This window comes from Globicephala melas, chromosome 9 (genome assembly GCF_963455315.2).
Source record: "Globicephala melas chromosome 9, mGloMel1.2, whole genome shotgun sequence".
NCBI lineage: Eukaryota > Metazoa > Chordata > Mammalia > Artiodactyla > Delphinidae > Globicephala > Globicephala melas.
This window is the reverse complement of record NC_083322.1, coordinates 72,318,361-72,334,438: the sequence shown is the minus strand read 5'-3', so window position 1 is coordinate 72,334,438 and position 16,078 is coordinate 72,318,361. Positions and strand designations below refer to the sequence as shown.

The following is a 16,078-nucleotide window of genomic DNA, read 5'->3' as shown; positions in this document are numbered from 1 at the left end:
TTCTGCATGGCTACACTTACCTTTCCTGCAAGGCGTAGGCCAAATGCTATCCTCCATGGACTGCTCCAGTCTAGTTACAGCATCTGAGTGCACTTAACATTTTGTTTTTCATTTTTAAGTTCCATTCACTTCTTCCTGTGTAGTGTTTCTGCACATATATTAGCTCCTCAACTTTATTGCACCTTTTTTTGGTTCATAAGGACATAGTTAAACTAGTAAAACTAATTAACTTAGTAAAAATCTATCCTCATAAAACATATGATCAGTCATTTATGGAATGAAAAACAGATCTTCCTATGAATCCGGCCTTGGCCACCTACTGGCTGTGTTCATTTATACACGGTGCTTAACCTCTATGTGTGTTGTTTTCCTTATTTGAAAAATTGACAGAAATGGTATTTATTATCGCTGAGGAGTAAGACAATTATATAAATAACACATCATTAGAGTACAAAATATCTGCTATACCATCAAATGCAATGGTTTAGCTAAACAGATTGTTTCCCTACCAGGGTTCAGTTGAGGAGAGCAGTTCTTGGCTGAAGGGGAAGCTCTGAATATTTCAGCACAGGGTTTCCTTTGCCAAGACACCGCTAGTGGTCGAGATAGCAAAAACATGGAAAGGGGAAGTGAGATCCTGGGTTCCTCTCGCATCTGCCCCACTGGCCAACATTTAGTCCTGTAACCACATTTAGCTGCAAAGGAGTCTGGGTAGTTAAGTCTCAGCTGTGTGCTCTATTCAAACTCAGGGTGTGGGTCCTATTGCTAAAGAGGGAAGGGGAAAATGGGGCGAAACAACACTCATAACAAAATCAGTATTCTGAGCCTGAAAGACTGTAGCCCAAACCCAACTGGGATGAATCCTCAAAAACAAAGGCCTTGTTAAACCTCCTGATAGCTTCCATCTGATCTCTCCAGTGAAACCCTTTTATCTATAGTATGCTACACATATCCTTTCCTTCAAACTATTAAAACTCCTTAAGGACAGGAAATCTGTCTGCATATCTTATTTAACTTTCAGTGTGCTCCCTCATCTGCTTTAGTTTTTCCACTAGATTAAATAAAGGAAAATCACAACACAAGGGTACTCCATAAATTTCACTTGTTTAAATATGGCTCTGGAGAATGTGCAGTTGAAGATTATGAACATGATATGTTTGTATCAGGGTGATGGTAGAAGCCTTTGTCTGCTAGAAAAAGCCCAGTTTGTCTTTTAGCTAATTTTTCAGTTTTTGTAATTAGGATATTCCTTCTGCTTTCACCATTGGGTGGCTATTGAAGGGAAATAGAGTAATTAGGATGGCCTCACATCTTTATCATTGGCTCTACAGTTTTCCAGAAGTAGTAGCTTTTTGGAATTATGTAATGTCCTCTACCAATGACCATGTATGAATGTTATTACATTTCCTTGTGTGACAATGTACTATTGTCTGGCAGTGCTGAGAGTCATGTAGCACACAATAAGAAATAAAGAAGCATTCTGTGCATACTTAGATCTTTACATTTTTATTTTAAAACATAGAATTTCATATTGGTTAACACCTACTTTTAAACAGAATGATGCATTAATTAAATGCCTTGTCATAACTGTTATAAGCTCTGTTATAAAAATAAACATCTCAACAAACTACAGTGTCAGCTCTTTAATAAATACATAAACCAAAGTTAGTAGTCAATCAGAATTATATGAACAGGCTCATAGTATACAATGTGAAATCATCGTATTCCCCAATCTTCTATGTCATTTAAGGCAATTTAAATTTATGTATAATTCAAAGCCAGAAATAATAAGAAACTTGCTTAATGAGAAATAATTTCTTTCTTAGAACTATTTTATATTCAAATATTTTAATTTAAAAATACACTCTATATTAAAAAATTTTTTTTTACAAAGGCAGGACTTAAATGAAACACATAGGTTATATTACTGAAATTTAAAAACATTTCTACTTTTTTTGCAGACATTTAAAAAACTTTAATGAAGTAGCTGGTAAATGTAAAATGGTTTTAAAGTTATGTTAAATATACACCAAATGAATTTCTATATTAATATGTGCAAATTTATATTTTATTTTAATTTAGAATTAAAATATTTTATATTCAATATTAATAAAATCTATGTGCCATACTTATTGTGTGGAATTGTTATCAAAATCACATTTATCTGTTGTACAGTGTAAAGTTAGTAAAGATTTTTTACACAAGTCATACAATTTCCATCCTTGATGACTGCAGTGTTTTGGGTTTTTTTATTGTTGGATTAGATGATTTTAACTGAAATAGGTTATGGAGGTTAGAAACCTGATTAATAGAATTGCCTTACAAAGGTAAATTTTTGTGGGAAAAAGTAATCCAGGTAGATAAAAGAGTAGTGTTATTACTCTCAGATATTTCATTAACAGCTGCCCAGATAGCTGAACAATTGTTTCATATAAGTCAAATAATTTAAATATGCAGTTTTATGACAGTTGTTACATGGGCTTAAGTTGAATTTATCAGAGCCAAAGAAAAAGTCAAACAAAAGAACAGAAATGATAAAGAATAAAAATGTAAGAGAACTTGAAAGGAAAGTTTTCCTACAACACTGATTGGTTATATATTTTTCTCCTGTCATTGACATACAACATACAAGATGCTGCAAAACCTAAATATGCAAAATCTAAATCTGATGGTTTTATGTAATATTTTTCCAGTTAATTCTGTCTAAAAGTGAGATGATCATATGCAAGTATTCTTTAGGAAGTAATAGAAAGAATAAAAATTTGTTAACAAACCTGGGAGAAACTCACTCATTCTTGTCAGTTAGGTTATGGTTCGCTGAAATTGTAGCCACTAGCGTAAAGCATAAGTAGGAGGCTGAAAGAGCTTTTATAACCTAAAGGTCTACAGGATTTGAACTCATAATCAGATGGTTAGGCTCCATGTTGAGTTGTATGTGATCCAGATGTACTGAAAACTGACTTCACATGTTATCATAAATGTGTTATTAAATATTTATACAAAAATGAATGTCCCTATACCCATGAACATTTGGTTAAAGATAAATTAATATAATGTTTATTTAAGCAAAACTTCAAACACTGCATTAAGAGGTCAACAACTGTAAGATACATTTTAGAGATGTTAAATTAAAAAGTGGATGTCTTAGAATTAATGAAATATGAACATGTATAATTAGTTACCCATAATAAATTTACCATTGAGGAATTATAAGAGAAAAGGGAAATGATCTGAAAGAATGCTAGTTTTATATTTCTTTCAAAATATATCTCAGTTTGCATTGCATGAAGTGGAGTTCTTAAGGTCGATATAAATAAGGATAGTTGTAAATTAAATGTTAAGAGTAAATAAAACAATATAATATGCACATGATTGAACTCCCAAGTGGTTGTGTTTCACTTGATACTTTTATTAAAATATATAGATCTCAAATCCTTTAAAATTGAAAGAAGTCGAACAGTTGTAAAAATTTTAAATTCTTCATTTTTAATGGGTCTTCGTTCAGGTGCATAGATTCAAATAACTTTTAAAATCATTAAGAGATGTATGGAAATGAAGAACTTCATTATACCATTACAGTCAGTTATTTTTCACAATTAGGCTTATTGAGCTTGAAGTTTTGGGGCACTCTCTTAGGAAAAATGAATAGAAAAGAACAGGAGTAAGGAAAAGAAGGAAAAGCCATTGAGTTTAACTTACTATATCAGGTAACAGGAGGAACATAATTCTAAGGAGAAAAATTTTCATAGTCCATCATAATCATATTTCAACATCTTATAGATGCCCATTGTCATACATAAGAATGTCTTCAATAGATATTAAGTGTATATTAAAAAATTTTGAAATTTATTCTTTAGTGAAGTGTTGCATCTGATGCATCCACTAATTTTAATTTTGAATTTTGAAAAATTTGCCTCCAGAGAGATCTATTCTGTTTAACCTTAGATTTTTTTTTTATCTTTATAAACCAAAGCTAAATTAAACATTTAGGACATAATCAGAGTTTTAGTGAATTTCTGAGTGTTTCAGAGAATGTCTGAGACTTCATAAATATTAATAAATTTCAAAAAAAGATATCAGATGCTTATAAATGCATGTACACTGCAGTGTAACGATATCCCCAGAGAAGTAAAATGCATACACTTATATTGTAGTGCATATATGGCACATTTCTAAATCATGAAATACTTTAGGGCACAGAAATGCTGTCGTACCAAAAGTGTTGTTGAAGTTCTTAACTTTGTTAATCATTTAAAGTTTCATAACTCGTGTTTAATATCAGTGAATCTCAAAAGGCTCCTGTGTTCATATTAGTTGAAAATAGGCTTTATTTACATAAATTATTTAATCTAAGAATACCCTGTTTCCCTTAACTTTTAATTAATTCTAGCTAGTCAAATATTAATTCTTTTCTCACAAGGAAAATGTCAATTATTCAAGTAAATGTAAGCTCTAAAATCTTTTAAGAATTAGACCTTTAAGTAAAAAAGGAAAACACAAGACATCACAAGCGTAACTGCAGTCATCATCTATCATTGAACTGCCTATCAGAAAGTTTGTCCCTTCCTATGAGAAGAGCCTTGTTCCACTATAAATTAGTGCAAACTAGTGAGAGTGTCAGAATATATATCCCTTTATTTTAAGAATTTCATTTTATTATGCTATTTTGGATAACTCAGCCCACATAGAAATTAGCTTATGAACATCATAATGTTTTAAAATTTTTAAATGTTTTAAAATTTTCAGCATTTCAGTGAATGGATATTTTCCACTTTTTCCTTTTTGGGGGCTGTCAAATATCCATTTATTTTCTTTTTTAAAAAGGATGCTGTGACAGGCATGCTTCAAAAAGTTTTGCATTATCCTTGGTGATCAAAGGTATTTTACATAAGTGAGTCACAGTACTGAATTATGTCAATGCTGCTGATTTCTCATTTGGGGAAAGACATACAGTTCAAGCTAGCATCATAATTGCTTGGCTGCAGGGGACAGCTGATGGAGTTATTGTGTTTGTTGGCTGCAGAACAACTTATTATATGTTTTTAAATCCTCTTTAGTGTAGAATATGGAGTGGGATTTAGTCTTCATCGAAATGCAAATATCTGGCACTTTAACTCAAGTGCTGGAAGACAGAAAGTCTGGGAAGCTGATTATAAGAAGACATTTTAAAGGAATTTAAAATAAATTCCTTAGTTGTCATAGGCAAAGCTCTGTACTGCATACAGGACTGTTGGACTTCTAGCCAATAAAATCAGACTGAATAAGTCTGTAAGGATATGGTAATTGTGAGGAAGTTCCTGTTGGGGAGGATAAAAGTTCATGGCCTCTGTCTGTATCAAGCTCTCTGGCTGAGCACGGAGCACTGCACAACTCCAGGGGGCGCCGTTCACACAGGCTATGGTGTGAATGGACTTCTCTCTAGTTAGGCTATTTTGCAGTCTCTTAGAAGCTGATTAGCAGATAGACTGGAAGCCAACCATGGACAATTCTGTTTGAATTACTCTTTTCTGCTTTGTTTTGAAATTTTCTTATACTTAAGACTTCAGTAAATCACATCTAAAAATACTTGCCAATTGATTATTTTAAAGATTTAAGAGGTAGTATGACATTGTTCAGTGAACACTGGCCTGGCAATAAGAAAATAGTTCTCTTTGAATGTTGCCACTTGGTCACTTAGGGGTTTTTGAGAAATCATTTAAACTTGCTGAGCCTCAGTTCTCTGACTAAGTACAAGAGTGAATTAGCTTATTTCTAAGATATTGTCTATCCTCCTCCAATTGTGTACTTTTAGAATTCTGGTGAGTAAGGTTGAGGTGATTCAAAGAAAGAATGTCCTTAGACTGCATTGAAGGGCAAAACTAATATAGCTTAATTTAGCTTTTAATTTGAAAAATGCTACTATCTACTTGGAATAAATATTGGAGAAGACTCAAAAGTGTGGCACTTTGCTTAGAAACTCCACAGAGTTTCTAAATATCTCGTGAATTTCAACCTGATGATTAGACAAATGAAATGGTGAAATAATCCATCCAGTTTACCAGGTAAGAAGATATAAAACTCCACATCTGCACACAACGAAGCTGTTCAAATTTTGATGTTACTTGAAGTGTCCCTTATTAAATGTTCGGCTTTTAAAAGTATTCTAATAAAGTGACATTGTATTATTATTAGGTTTTATGGCAGTAGTAACTTAGCACTTATTTAATCCAGTCATCTGTGACATTATATAAACTTATCCTGTAAGAAAGAAAACCAAAATATAAAGGCGAAGAGGAAAGAATGTTAGAATTAATATCCATCTTGTAAAAGAAGAAAACAAACACACATGCATGAAACTAGTTTCAAAAGCAATATCCCTCAAGATTAAGGTTTTATCTGTTCATCTCTTGAATGAGTGAAACACTAATCATTTACTTATCTATCTGTTCTTGTCTATTCACTGCCAATTGTTAAAGTGTTTGGCAACATTAGTATAACTGCCGTATTATTTTTTCATCTGCATGTTTGGTGCAGGGATTACTGTACCCTTGTAGTGACACAATGCCAAAACTATCTCACAGCATTGTCTCTCTGGGAAGTGTAGAAATGGCGGGTATCTGTAAAGTGTAATCAGTGCTCTTCAGATGATCTACATTCTATGCTGATCTAAATAAGTTATATATTACAGTAAAGTGCTACAATGATACTAGTATCAAACAGTAGTAAGACACATTTTTCTCTGAAGAATTCAGCAGCAGTGTGAGTCACATGATGATGAGGATGCTTGTCAGTCTTCATTCGAGTGGACAACCAGCAACTGGCATGATCTAGAAAATTTATCTCCTCCTGTGACTTATAAAATTATTATTTTATAATAATAATTTTTAGGAGCGATCATTAAAAATCCAGTTTCCCATAAAGTACTTTTTTATCTTTTTAGAAGTTGCACCTGAAAGTTTCATGAGTGTTTAATTTGCTAATGTCCATTTTTATTTCTTCAGGTTTCTCACGTCGGTAGGTTACTGCTCTTGTGCAAACACCTTGCAGAATCAACTTGTCCTTGATGGAGAAGAAATATTATCATTAATTAAGTGCCTAAATATTGAAAGTAGACAAAAACATACTGAAAGTATTTCTGTTTTAGAATTCACTGACCTTTTTTGAGGCTGACACCCTGTAATCTGCCGAGGACTTAACTTTATTACTATTCCATTGTAGTATCACCTGTCTAATAATAAGGACTTTAAGCAACCCAATCAAGAATGTAACTATGAAGATGATGAAAAATATCCTCAAGTAGCTTGGGCTAGAGAAACATTCTGTAAAGAAGCAAACGAATAAATGGTTTAAAAAACTGGAATGAGTAAATCAAAGGGTTCTAACAATAATGTTAGAAGTAAATAGTGTTCATCATCTCAGTAGGATCAGAGATATTTGCAAATCTACATTTTCAAAATAGAGGATTGCCATTGTTGATTCAAGAAGTAAACTAATTATTATTACACATTTATTATTCAAATCTTTTCAACAGAAAACTCTCTTTTGGAGAGTAGCCACAATTAAGGTATTCAATAAGATTATTTCTTTGCAGCTTGATTCTTTATTTGAACTAACTGGAATATGTCCAAATCCCTTAACCAAATATAATTTTATCCATGACAGAGAGAGGGACAGTATTTTGGTGTGGTGTGGATCACTAAGTGGAAAATAGGATTTAAAAAATTATTTAACAGCTCCGTGCATTAACGTATGTTTTTCTTGTTATGCTTACTCCTCATTTGTTACACATCAGTAATGGAAAATAAAGTAAACATCTGCAGAAGCTAAAATCAGTACTACTTTAATAGATGAATAAATATTTCCTTTGAAACTGCAGTGTAAGTTTTCATTATTATTACACATAGCTTCTCCAGGAAATGGGAGTGTATAATTTGGGACAATACCCAAATCTCTTTCCTCAATTGTTATTAATTTATTTTTTACTTGTCTGTTAACCACATCTATCCTATTTTGCTTCTAAAAATTCTGCTTTTTGTTTTTTCTAGAACAGATAATTACTAGCTGGAAAAGGAAATGCTACATTAAGAGGAGGGGCATTCTAGGTCTCTGTTTTAGCCCTAGACCTTTGGCAAACTCTAGTTGGAAAATCTGCAGGCTCTGTGGCTGCCAGAGGTATTACCCTAATCTAAGAGGAACATGGTTGCATAATACACAAGTACTCCACAGAACTCACCAGCTGCCCCACACTCACAAAATTACCTCCTGGCCTAAAGAAGCATGTGTTTTCCGTGCATCCTCCAGACTTTGGGGACTTCACCTAACTGTCTGAAGGTCTCCTTGAGAATGCCTTTTGGGAGGGGACCTGCCAAGGCTTAGAAGAACAGTCAGTCATGAGTGATTTGTGTCTGAAATCCCAGGGATGACGAAGCATTGCTCTTGAATACGCCAAGAATTCAGTAACAAGGGCAGGGGCTCTTCTCTACGTGGGAAGACTTAGAGCCCAGTTTTCTCTTGGTCATAGTGATAAGGTTCCTTGAAAGAAATGCTAAAAGGAGGCTGGAGGAAGTCTAACTGGAATAGAAGCACCAGATGCAAGTGCAAGTCTCCCTTTGTTATAGTCTCACATGCAGAGAGAATCCAAGATGCTCTGTTCAAAAGTGGTACCCTTGGTGGTGCCCAGGTTTGTGACATGCATGCCTTTCATTTCCCTTGGCTGACTTAGAATACTTAATCAGCTAAGGTGGCACGTGGCTTGATCTCACTTAATGGCTTCTTGCCTAGTAGGAGCTTAGCCAGAAAGACCAAAAGAACACCCTTTAAGTGTGATCAAGTGGATAGATAATAGAGGTGGCTAACAAATGCCCTTTCCCTCTCCTTGCACAATAGTTGTGAAGGGGAGGGTAGCCCCCTAGCTACCAATACATTTTACAAATATTTCTAATGGACATTTTTGGGACTCAAATCTGCATGCATTTTTAAATTTCAAAATTTGGGGAGCCAAAAATTTAGCCCTGGCCATGCCTCTTTTCTTAGTTTAGGTCAAGCAAGGGCTTTTCCTAAGGAGCTTTAAGGGAATAGTTTTTGTAACCACACTTAGGTCAGAATAGGTTTGTTTCCTTAACATAATAAATTACATGTTGACAATAAGAGCTTTATTTATTAGAAAAGGCACTTGGCTTTGGGGTGTGATTGCTGCAGCCCCAGCTGGCAGCACATGGGCTCTTTTCAAAGCCAAATTTATTATGGGCTAAGATTAGTGTGGATGTGAGGGGAGAGCGAAACAAAACTCTGGAGAAAGTTTATTCTCCTGTGCAATCTCTTTAAGACCTGGAATTATTCTTACAGGTTAGAGGAAAGACTAGAAATAGTAGTAGCAGTAGGAACATTTTAATGAATACATAATTTCAAGCTTCATTTCTAATTCTTATATAGTTTAACACCTTAAACCTGAACAAAATGGGGGTGCTGGCTTTTGAGTTCTAATGAACTTTTGTCCAAAATGATCTTTGAACTCAGCTTTCACATGTTTCTTCCATTCATATATCATCTTTTAACTGAAAAAGTTTTTTCATATTCACTGGCTCATTTAATCCACACAACTCTTTGAGGTTAGTATTATTATCTCCATTTTACAGATGAGGAAACTGAGGCTCAGTGAAATTTTGTAAGAGGGCTGATATTTCTTAGCTACTAGTGTCAGGAGACATGCCTTAAGCTAAGGTCTTCAGACTAAAATTTCCATACCCTTTCCATTGTGTCACCTTTATATTCATTCACCCCTAAATTATATTTATATCAGAATGAAAATTATCAGGGAGGAATGGCCCTTTTGAAATTATGTACTTTGCAAAATTAAATCATTGCTACTTAGAATTTTTTGGCATCACCTGAAACATGAAAATAAATGTTCGTTTGACATGAGGAAGGTTATAACTGGAAACAAGTTTGGATTGTGAAGGGTAATGATGGCTCCATAGACCTTGTCTCTAAGGGTGAAATGGACTCTACCTAGGAAACTCCTATTCTTGGCTCACTGAGGTCTCTCTAGAAAATCTGTTTGGTATACTTCCATGGAGGTGCACAGCGTGCGAATTTAGCTGGGTAGTTGAGATGGTAGTTTAATTGTTAGGTGGGAGATCTAGCAATTCAGCCATACCATGGCAAATATCCTCAGCTGGTTTTATAGAGCACTATTTCTTGGAGGTTGAAAACATTGAAGCAGTTAGTTCTTTCTTTAGGATGGTTGATTATGAGCCTTTTTGGGGAATATGATTCTCTACAGATACTCTTCAGTACTTTGATTATTAACCTTTTGTTTACCTGATGTTTGGTCCACATAATGCTGTTCCTTGAGAGTACATGAGGTTTTACACCGATCAAGTATAGCTTGAGACAGATTGTGAGGGTGAAGGCATTGCATACAATTCCTGTAAGGGGAAACAGAAGTGAAAACATTTAATTTTTTAAAAGGTTGTAGCCTATAGTATTTTCTGTAAAAAATAAAATAGGGTACTGCTTTAGGACAGCAGAATTGTAAAACTGGGAAAGAAGGCTATGACATTTATTTGTAATCTTGGCTGAATTTAATATCATGGCAAAGTTACATTCTAACCACTTAAAATATTTTAATGTATAAAATTAACATATGATTTTTCTGTACTGAGAAGAAAATCTCTAGGAAATGAATAAGATACTCTCACTGCAAAATCAAAAACAAAACCAGCTAGCACAGATGTTTTAGAAGATGAATATTATGATACTACTAGAAAAATTTAGCAATGAACATACAGTTCAAATTTTGGTTGGGTGCATTAGAAATACCTCCATCACTCCATCGTTATCTTCCTAGTGTGTTACATAACCTACAGTGTATAATTTAAAAAATTTTACTTGAGAATGTCTTTTTAAAAATTGAATAAAACAAATTGTAAGGCACAGTGATATTCTGAGTAGTGGTCTTTGAGCAGGACTCAAATTGTTATTGGAAAATTAATTATTGGCACAAAACAACAATGCCACCATTATTTAACATCACCTTTCCCTTATCCATCACTTCTTTCTAGAGTGCTTCGTAGCCACCACTTTTTATCTTTAAAAGAATAAAAATAAAACAATAATAACAGCTAACATTTATTCTATGATTACTATGCACCAAGTACAAAGGTTTAGGTATATTTTGCATGAACATCTAATTTAATTATCTCACAGAATTATACCACAGTATTATTATTATCCTCACTTTTAATATCACAAAACTGAGGCACAAAGAATTTAAAAAATCTTGCCCTAGATTAAACAGCTAATTAATAGTAAGTTGGGAAGCAGGCAGCCCCTAAATCATCACATCGTACATCTTAAACTTACACGAGGTTATATGTCAATTATATCTCAAAAAAGCTGGGGAAAAAAAATGAACCTTTATGAACACTGAATATTATTCTTTAAAAAAAAAACCTATTTCAAAAAAGGCAGTGAATACCTACATAAATTTTCATGCATGGCCAAAGATTGGAATCTAAGTCTTCTAATTCCTAAATTCCTCATTCAGTTCTTTTTTAGCGTGATGATAACAATTTATCTGGAGAAGATCCTGCTTTTAGGTTAAGGTAGGCAAAATAGAAAAGGTCGAACATGACTATAATGAAGGACTGCTTTATGTATATTTGGAATCAGGAAACACATACCAGTTTTCATTGCAGGCTGTGTGACATGTGGGACAATGTTCACAGAAGCGGCCGATGCTCCTGGGATCGGTGCACTCACACCTGCCACATACACATGTGCCTCTTCCACTACACACTTGGCCTTTTGGACTGACACAGTGCTGGGCAGATGCTGTTGGGCACTGGCACCGATCCCCTTCCCAGCCCCTGAAGCACTGGCATTTGCCTGCCTCACACTCTCCATGCCCTGCAACAAAGACACTCCAAGACCTAAGTTATTGAGGTCACTGACTTTGTGAAGCATTTCCAAACATGAATTCCCCTTCCATTTCCATGGAAATACACTGACAGTCAAGTGAATAGAAACAGCATCACTTTCTATTTGTCTGACATAAACAATACCAGGACTTAGGAGTGTCTATTTTCAAAGCTGTTCTGTTGTAGATAATCTCCCCATGGTAATCTATTGTGCTGACAATTGTGAATTCTGCCCTGCTGCAGTGGCTGCCCAACTACTTGAAGGTCGCTGTACATTCAGTTTTAAATTAAAAAGACAAATATAAAGAAGCTACAGAGGCTGATGTAATGTTGTCTGATTTGAAATTTGAAAAATGGGTATTTTATGAATAGCTTCCATAATTTTTCTCTTAGTCACTCATTATTGCTCAGGGCCTGGGATAACTTTGAAGGTCTATTTGGCAAACCCTTTTAAGTGCTTCAGTTCTGCTAGTGCCTTGTTTAAAGATAAGATCTCTGGGGAAGTTGAAGTAATCCTTTCACATCTTCAGCACATTATTTAGCAGGTTTGTGGGACATGTCTTAAAGTATGCTGTGAGGTGTTATTAGGTGTTAAATGAGAGAAGGCAAGAAAGAAAGCAAGGTGGTATGTGTGTGCATGTTGTAGTTGAAGAAGAACACTGATTATACTCAGTTAAGTGGATTTTAGCCTGCAGGAAGTATGCAAGATTTAATATGCTAATGTGAACTAGAAATCTTCAAGAGAGGGTAAATTTTCAGGGCTGTAAAATGTTTTTCAAGTTTATCTGGCCAAAGACTTTCCCTTCCTTCCTTCTTTCCTTCCTTTCTTCTCTTCCTCCCTCCCTCCTTCTCTTCCTCCTTTCCTTCCTTCCCTCAATTCCTGGCTTCCTCCCTCCTTCCTTTTATTGTGGAGCACGTCACAGGGTAACTGTTCCTTAGCATCTACTGTTGGATCAGCTCAATTTGTTAAATGTAGAACTAATGATATCCAGGCCAAACAAATGCCTGCCAGACCCGGTTCCCTGTATATGGGCTGCATGCCTAATCCTAGCCAGCATATCTGTGATCGTGTGTTCTTATTCTCAAAGGACGCTAGTGAAGAAAATGCTTGTCAGCCTACAGTTTGCATTTATAACTTATATACAAATAATTCAAAGCAGATTCTCAACTGCCTGTAGGTCAGTAGTATCATAGTCATATAGAAGGACCAGTGCATTGATTTTTAATTCTACTATTAACAGAGACTGGGATTCTCAGTGTATTTCAAAGTTCATTGAGAGCTTGACAGCTGTGGGAAATGATGATCTCAGAATTCTTTTTCTGCCCTGTCCCAAACAGGATTAACACTAAAATATTAGATGACAATTGCAGTTTGTTCTAAAGTCATCTATAATCCATTCTACCTAGATACCAGGTACAGCTGAATAAATGTTTAGAATATAAAATATTATGTGTATAAGATAGAATATAAAGGAAATTTGCCATCACATATTTATGTGATATAGGGCATATTTTTAATTTACACAAGAATAAAAATTTATTTTGTATAGGTTTGTTACTTTCCGTATGCTTATTACAATGAAATATTTAATTTCATCAATAATTTAATTAATATTTGCTTACCAAAATGCAAACTTTAAAAAGGTGCTTTAACAATAAGTGGATTTAGCACACTGTCACAGAAAACTTAATTCATTTAAAAATAATATTTTGTATTAATTTTCAAATGTTGCATATATTTTCTAGAATCTAACCTCTAGGTGGCAGTAAACTGAATTAGCTAAAAAGTACTTTTGATATTTTCATTTTAAATTATCTCATTTTTAAATCTGGTCTTTGTGTGGCCTCTGGGCCTAATCTAGATTTCTTATGAAACCAGCATTTTCTTGAAGAATTCTGTCCTTTGACAGTTTTGTTGCTGGCGTTGTTCCAAAAATAAACTAGAGAAATTTAAATTACTACAGATTTACAATGCCATCTATGATAATGCATTAAGAATTTTACAATGAATGAAAAGTATATTTTTATAGCTTAACTATCCTCTGAGCAAGATGGAGGGAGTAACCACATATGAGAATGAATCAGATCCTTCTAGAAGAATACCCAGATTATAGAAAATCTGTCAGACATTATCAGTAATTTCCTTTTCTGGTATATGACTTTACAAGATCAAGGCATACTTGAAAATAACAATTAACTTTTGTTTTTAATTTTTAAATATTTCCTGTATAAAATAATTTAAACTATAAATATCAGAATCATGTACTGTAAATCTGTAGCTATGTCCTAATTTCACAGACTTCGAATATTAAATTCATAGTCAAAGTTGGTAATTATAAAGATGTGATTTAAAGATACTTTAACATATATGCTAGTTTAATATATAACTATATAAATAACTGCATGTACATACTTATACTCACCAGCACACAGATTTCCATGGTGATATGGACAAGAAAAGTCATCTTTTTCACAGTATTTTCCATACACTTTTCCAAGCTTAATTTTGTGACATAAACATTTCCCACAAATACAAACTCCTCTACCGCTGCAAGCAGGTTGATCCTTCTGTGACTTGCAACTTTCAGAAGGAAATTGATCTTCATCAAAATGACATTTATTCTCATCACACTGGAAGCACTTGGCATCTAGAAAAGTTTCTTCTACACACTTTCTTTTAGGTCCTCTGCTGTCATCACACTGACAGCTGCAGTTTCTATGTATATGAATTTTAGTGGTTTCATTGAAACCAATAGGTTTGATTATTGCATAGCTCTTTCCTTCCATGACATCACATTTTTCCATTGTAACTGTTACATTGAAAAGAACCTAAATATTTGGGTGGGGAGGAAGAAAATATATTTATATGTCTTGATAATTTTTATTACCAATATTATATCTGTTAATAATATTTAAGTCAATAATATACCATCTTATAGAAATTAATATTTATAAATTACACATGCATTCTCATATGTAGACATAACATTCCTTTTTAATTTCATTTATTTCCTAATTAATGAACTGGAGAGTTAAAGGATGCAATGACTGAGACTTGCCTGTATTACAGCATTAAATGGACATGGGTTCAAGCCTATTTGAAATGTGTACTCTACTTCCGATCATTAATTTATATCCTCAACTGACTTCTTAGTAAACTTGAGAGAGAATAGACCATTTTCTGGATTCAGTCCTTAACATGTGGAGTTACTGAATATATTTGGCACTAAAGATAGATCAAATAAAGTCAAGTCAAGAGCTTCTGCTCTACTGGTTTAAAACCCTGAGATGAACAATTGTTCAAATGAACAATTTTTATTTTGTTTCTGTTTTCCAGGGGCCCAAGTAAGTTTTAGAGTTAAATTTTAGTTTATACATGGTGTAATGAAGAAAATATGGGGCTTTCCCTGATGTTACTCAAGGGAAAAAGATTTAGGATTCTCACTTTTAGATCTTAAGATCTCAATAAAAGGTCATACATTTGTCTCACTGGAAGATGTTAGTCCACAACTAAGGATCTGGCCTGGCAGGAATTGGTTTCCCCCATGCAAACTACAGAATGTCTTTCTCCTGCCAAATTTTTCCTTTTTCTCTATTTTGCCTTCCTGTACAACACGATTGGCTTAGTGTGTCTATTTATATTTGTTAACTCACCTTGTGATCTTCAGGTACTTTGGCAAATAAGAAGGTTACATGTTTTTTTTCCATGTTAGACTGAGATAAGTTACAATTTAAAAATACTTTGTGCTAGGCTTTTTGGTTGGGATGGAATTAGATTAGATAGATAGATAGATAGATGATAATAGATATGGATGATATATATAGATGGATATATATATGAATATATAGAGATTCACGCACTCTCTCTCTCTATATATATATGTATGTGTATATAGATATAGATAGATAGATATCCATCCCAACCAAAAAGCCTAGCACAAATATACACACTGATATGAAAGGTCTAAATTTAGGTTTATACGTTATATATATATCCATTCGGAATTAGAGTTAGTCTCATAATATTAAAATCAATACAGTTGGTGTCAGACTTGAAATGTTTTTTCTCTTTAAAAATATAAGGATTAACAGACTGTAGGATAATGCGGTCAACTGCCAATATTAATAGAGCAAAACTTGGGGTTTATATAATTAAGTGGTCAAATGACTCTTCCTTA

General features: G+C 33.9%; 1 protein-coding gene across 1 annotated transcript in view; it reads right to left on the bottom strand.

The window, feature by feature from the left end:
- Positions 1-2,237: 2,237 nt before the first annotated feature.
- ITGB8 (integrin subunit beta 8) overlaps positions 2,238-16,078 on the bottom strand; it is a 96,012-nt gene continuing 82,171 nt past the window's right edge. The window contains exons 10-14 of the mRNA XM_030857085.2: positions 14,324-14,729; positions 11,664-11,889; positions 10,300-10,406; positions 7,135-7,298; positions 2,238-7,038 (exon numbers count right to left, since the gene is read on the bottom strand). Coding sequence (XP_030712945.1) covers positions 6,916-7,038; positions 7,135-7,298; positions 10,300-10,406; positions 11,664-11,889; positions 14,324-14,729 — 1,026 coding nt within the window. The 3' untranslated portion in view covers positions 2,238-6,915. The remainder of the gene's footprint in view (positions 7,039-7,134; positions 7,299-10,299; positions 10,407-11,663; positions 11,890-14,323; positions 14,730-16,078) is intronic.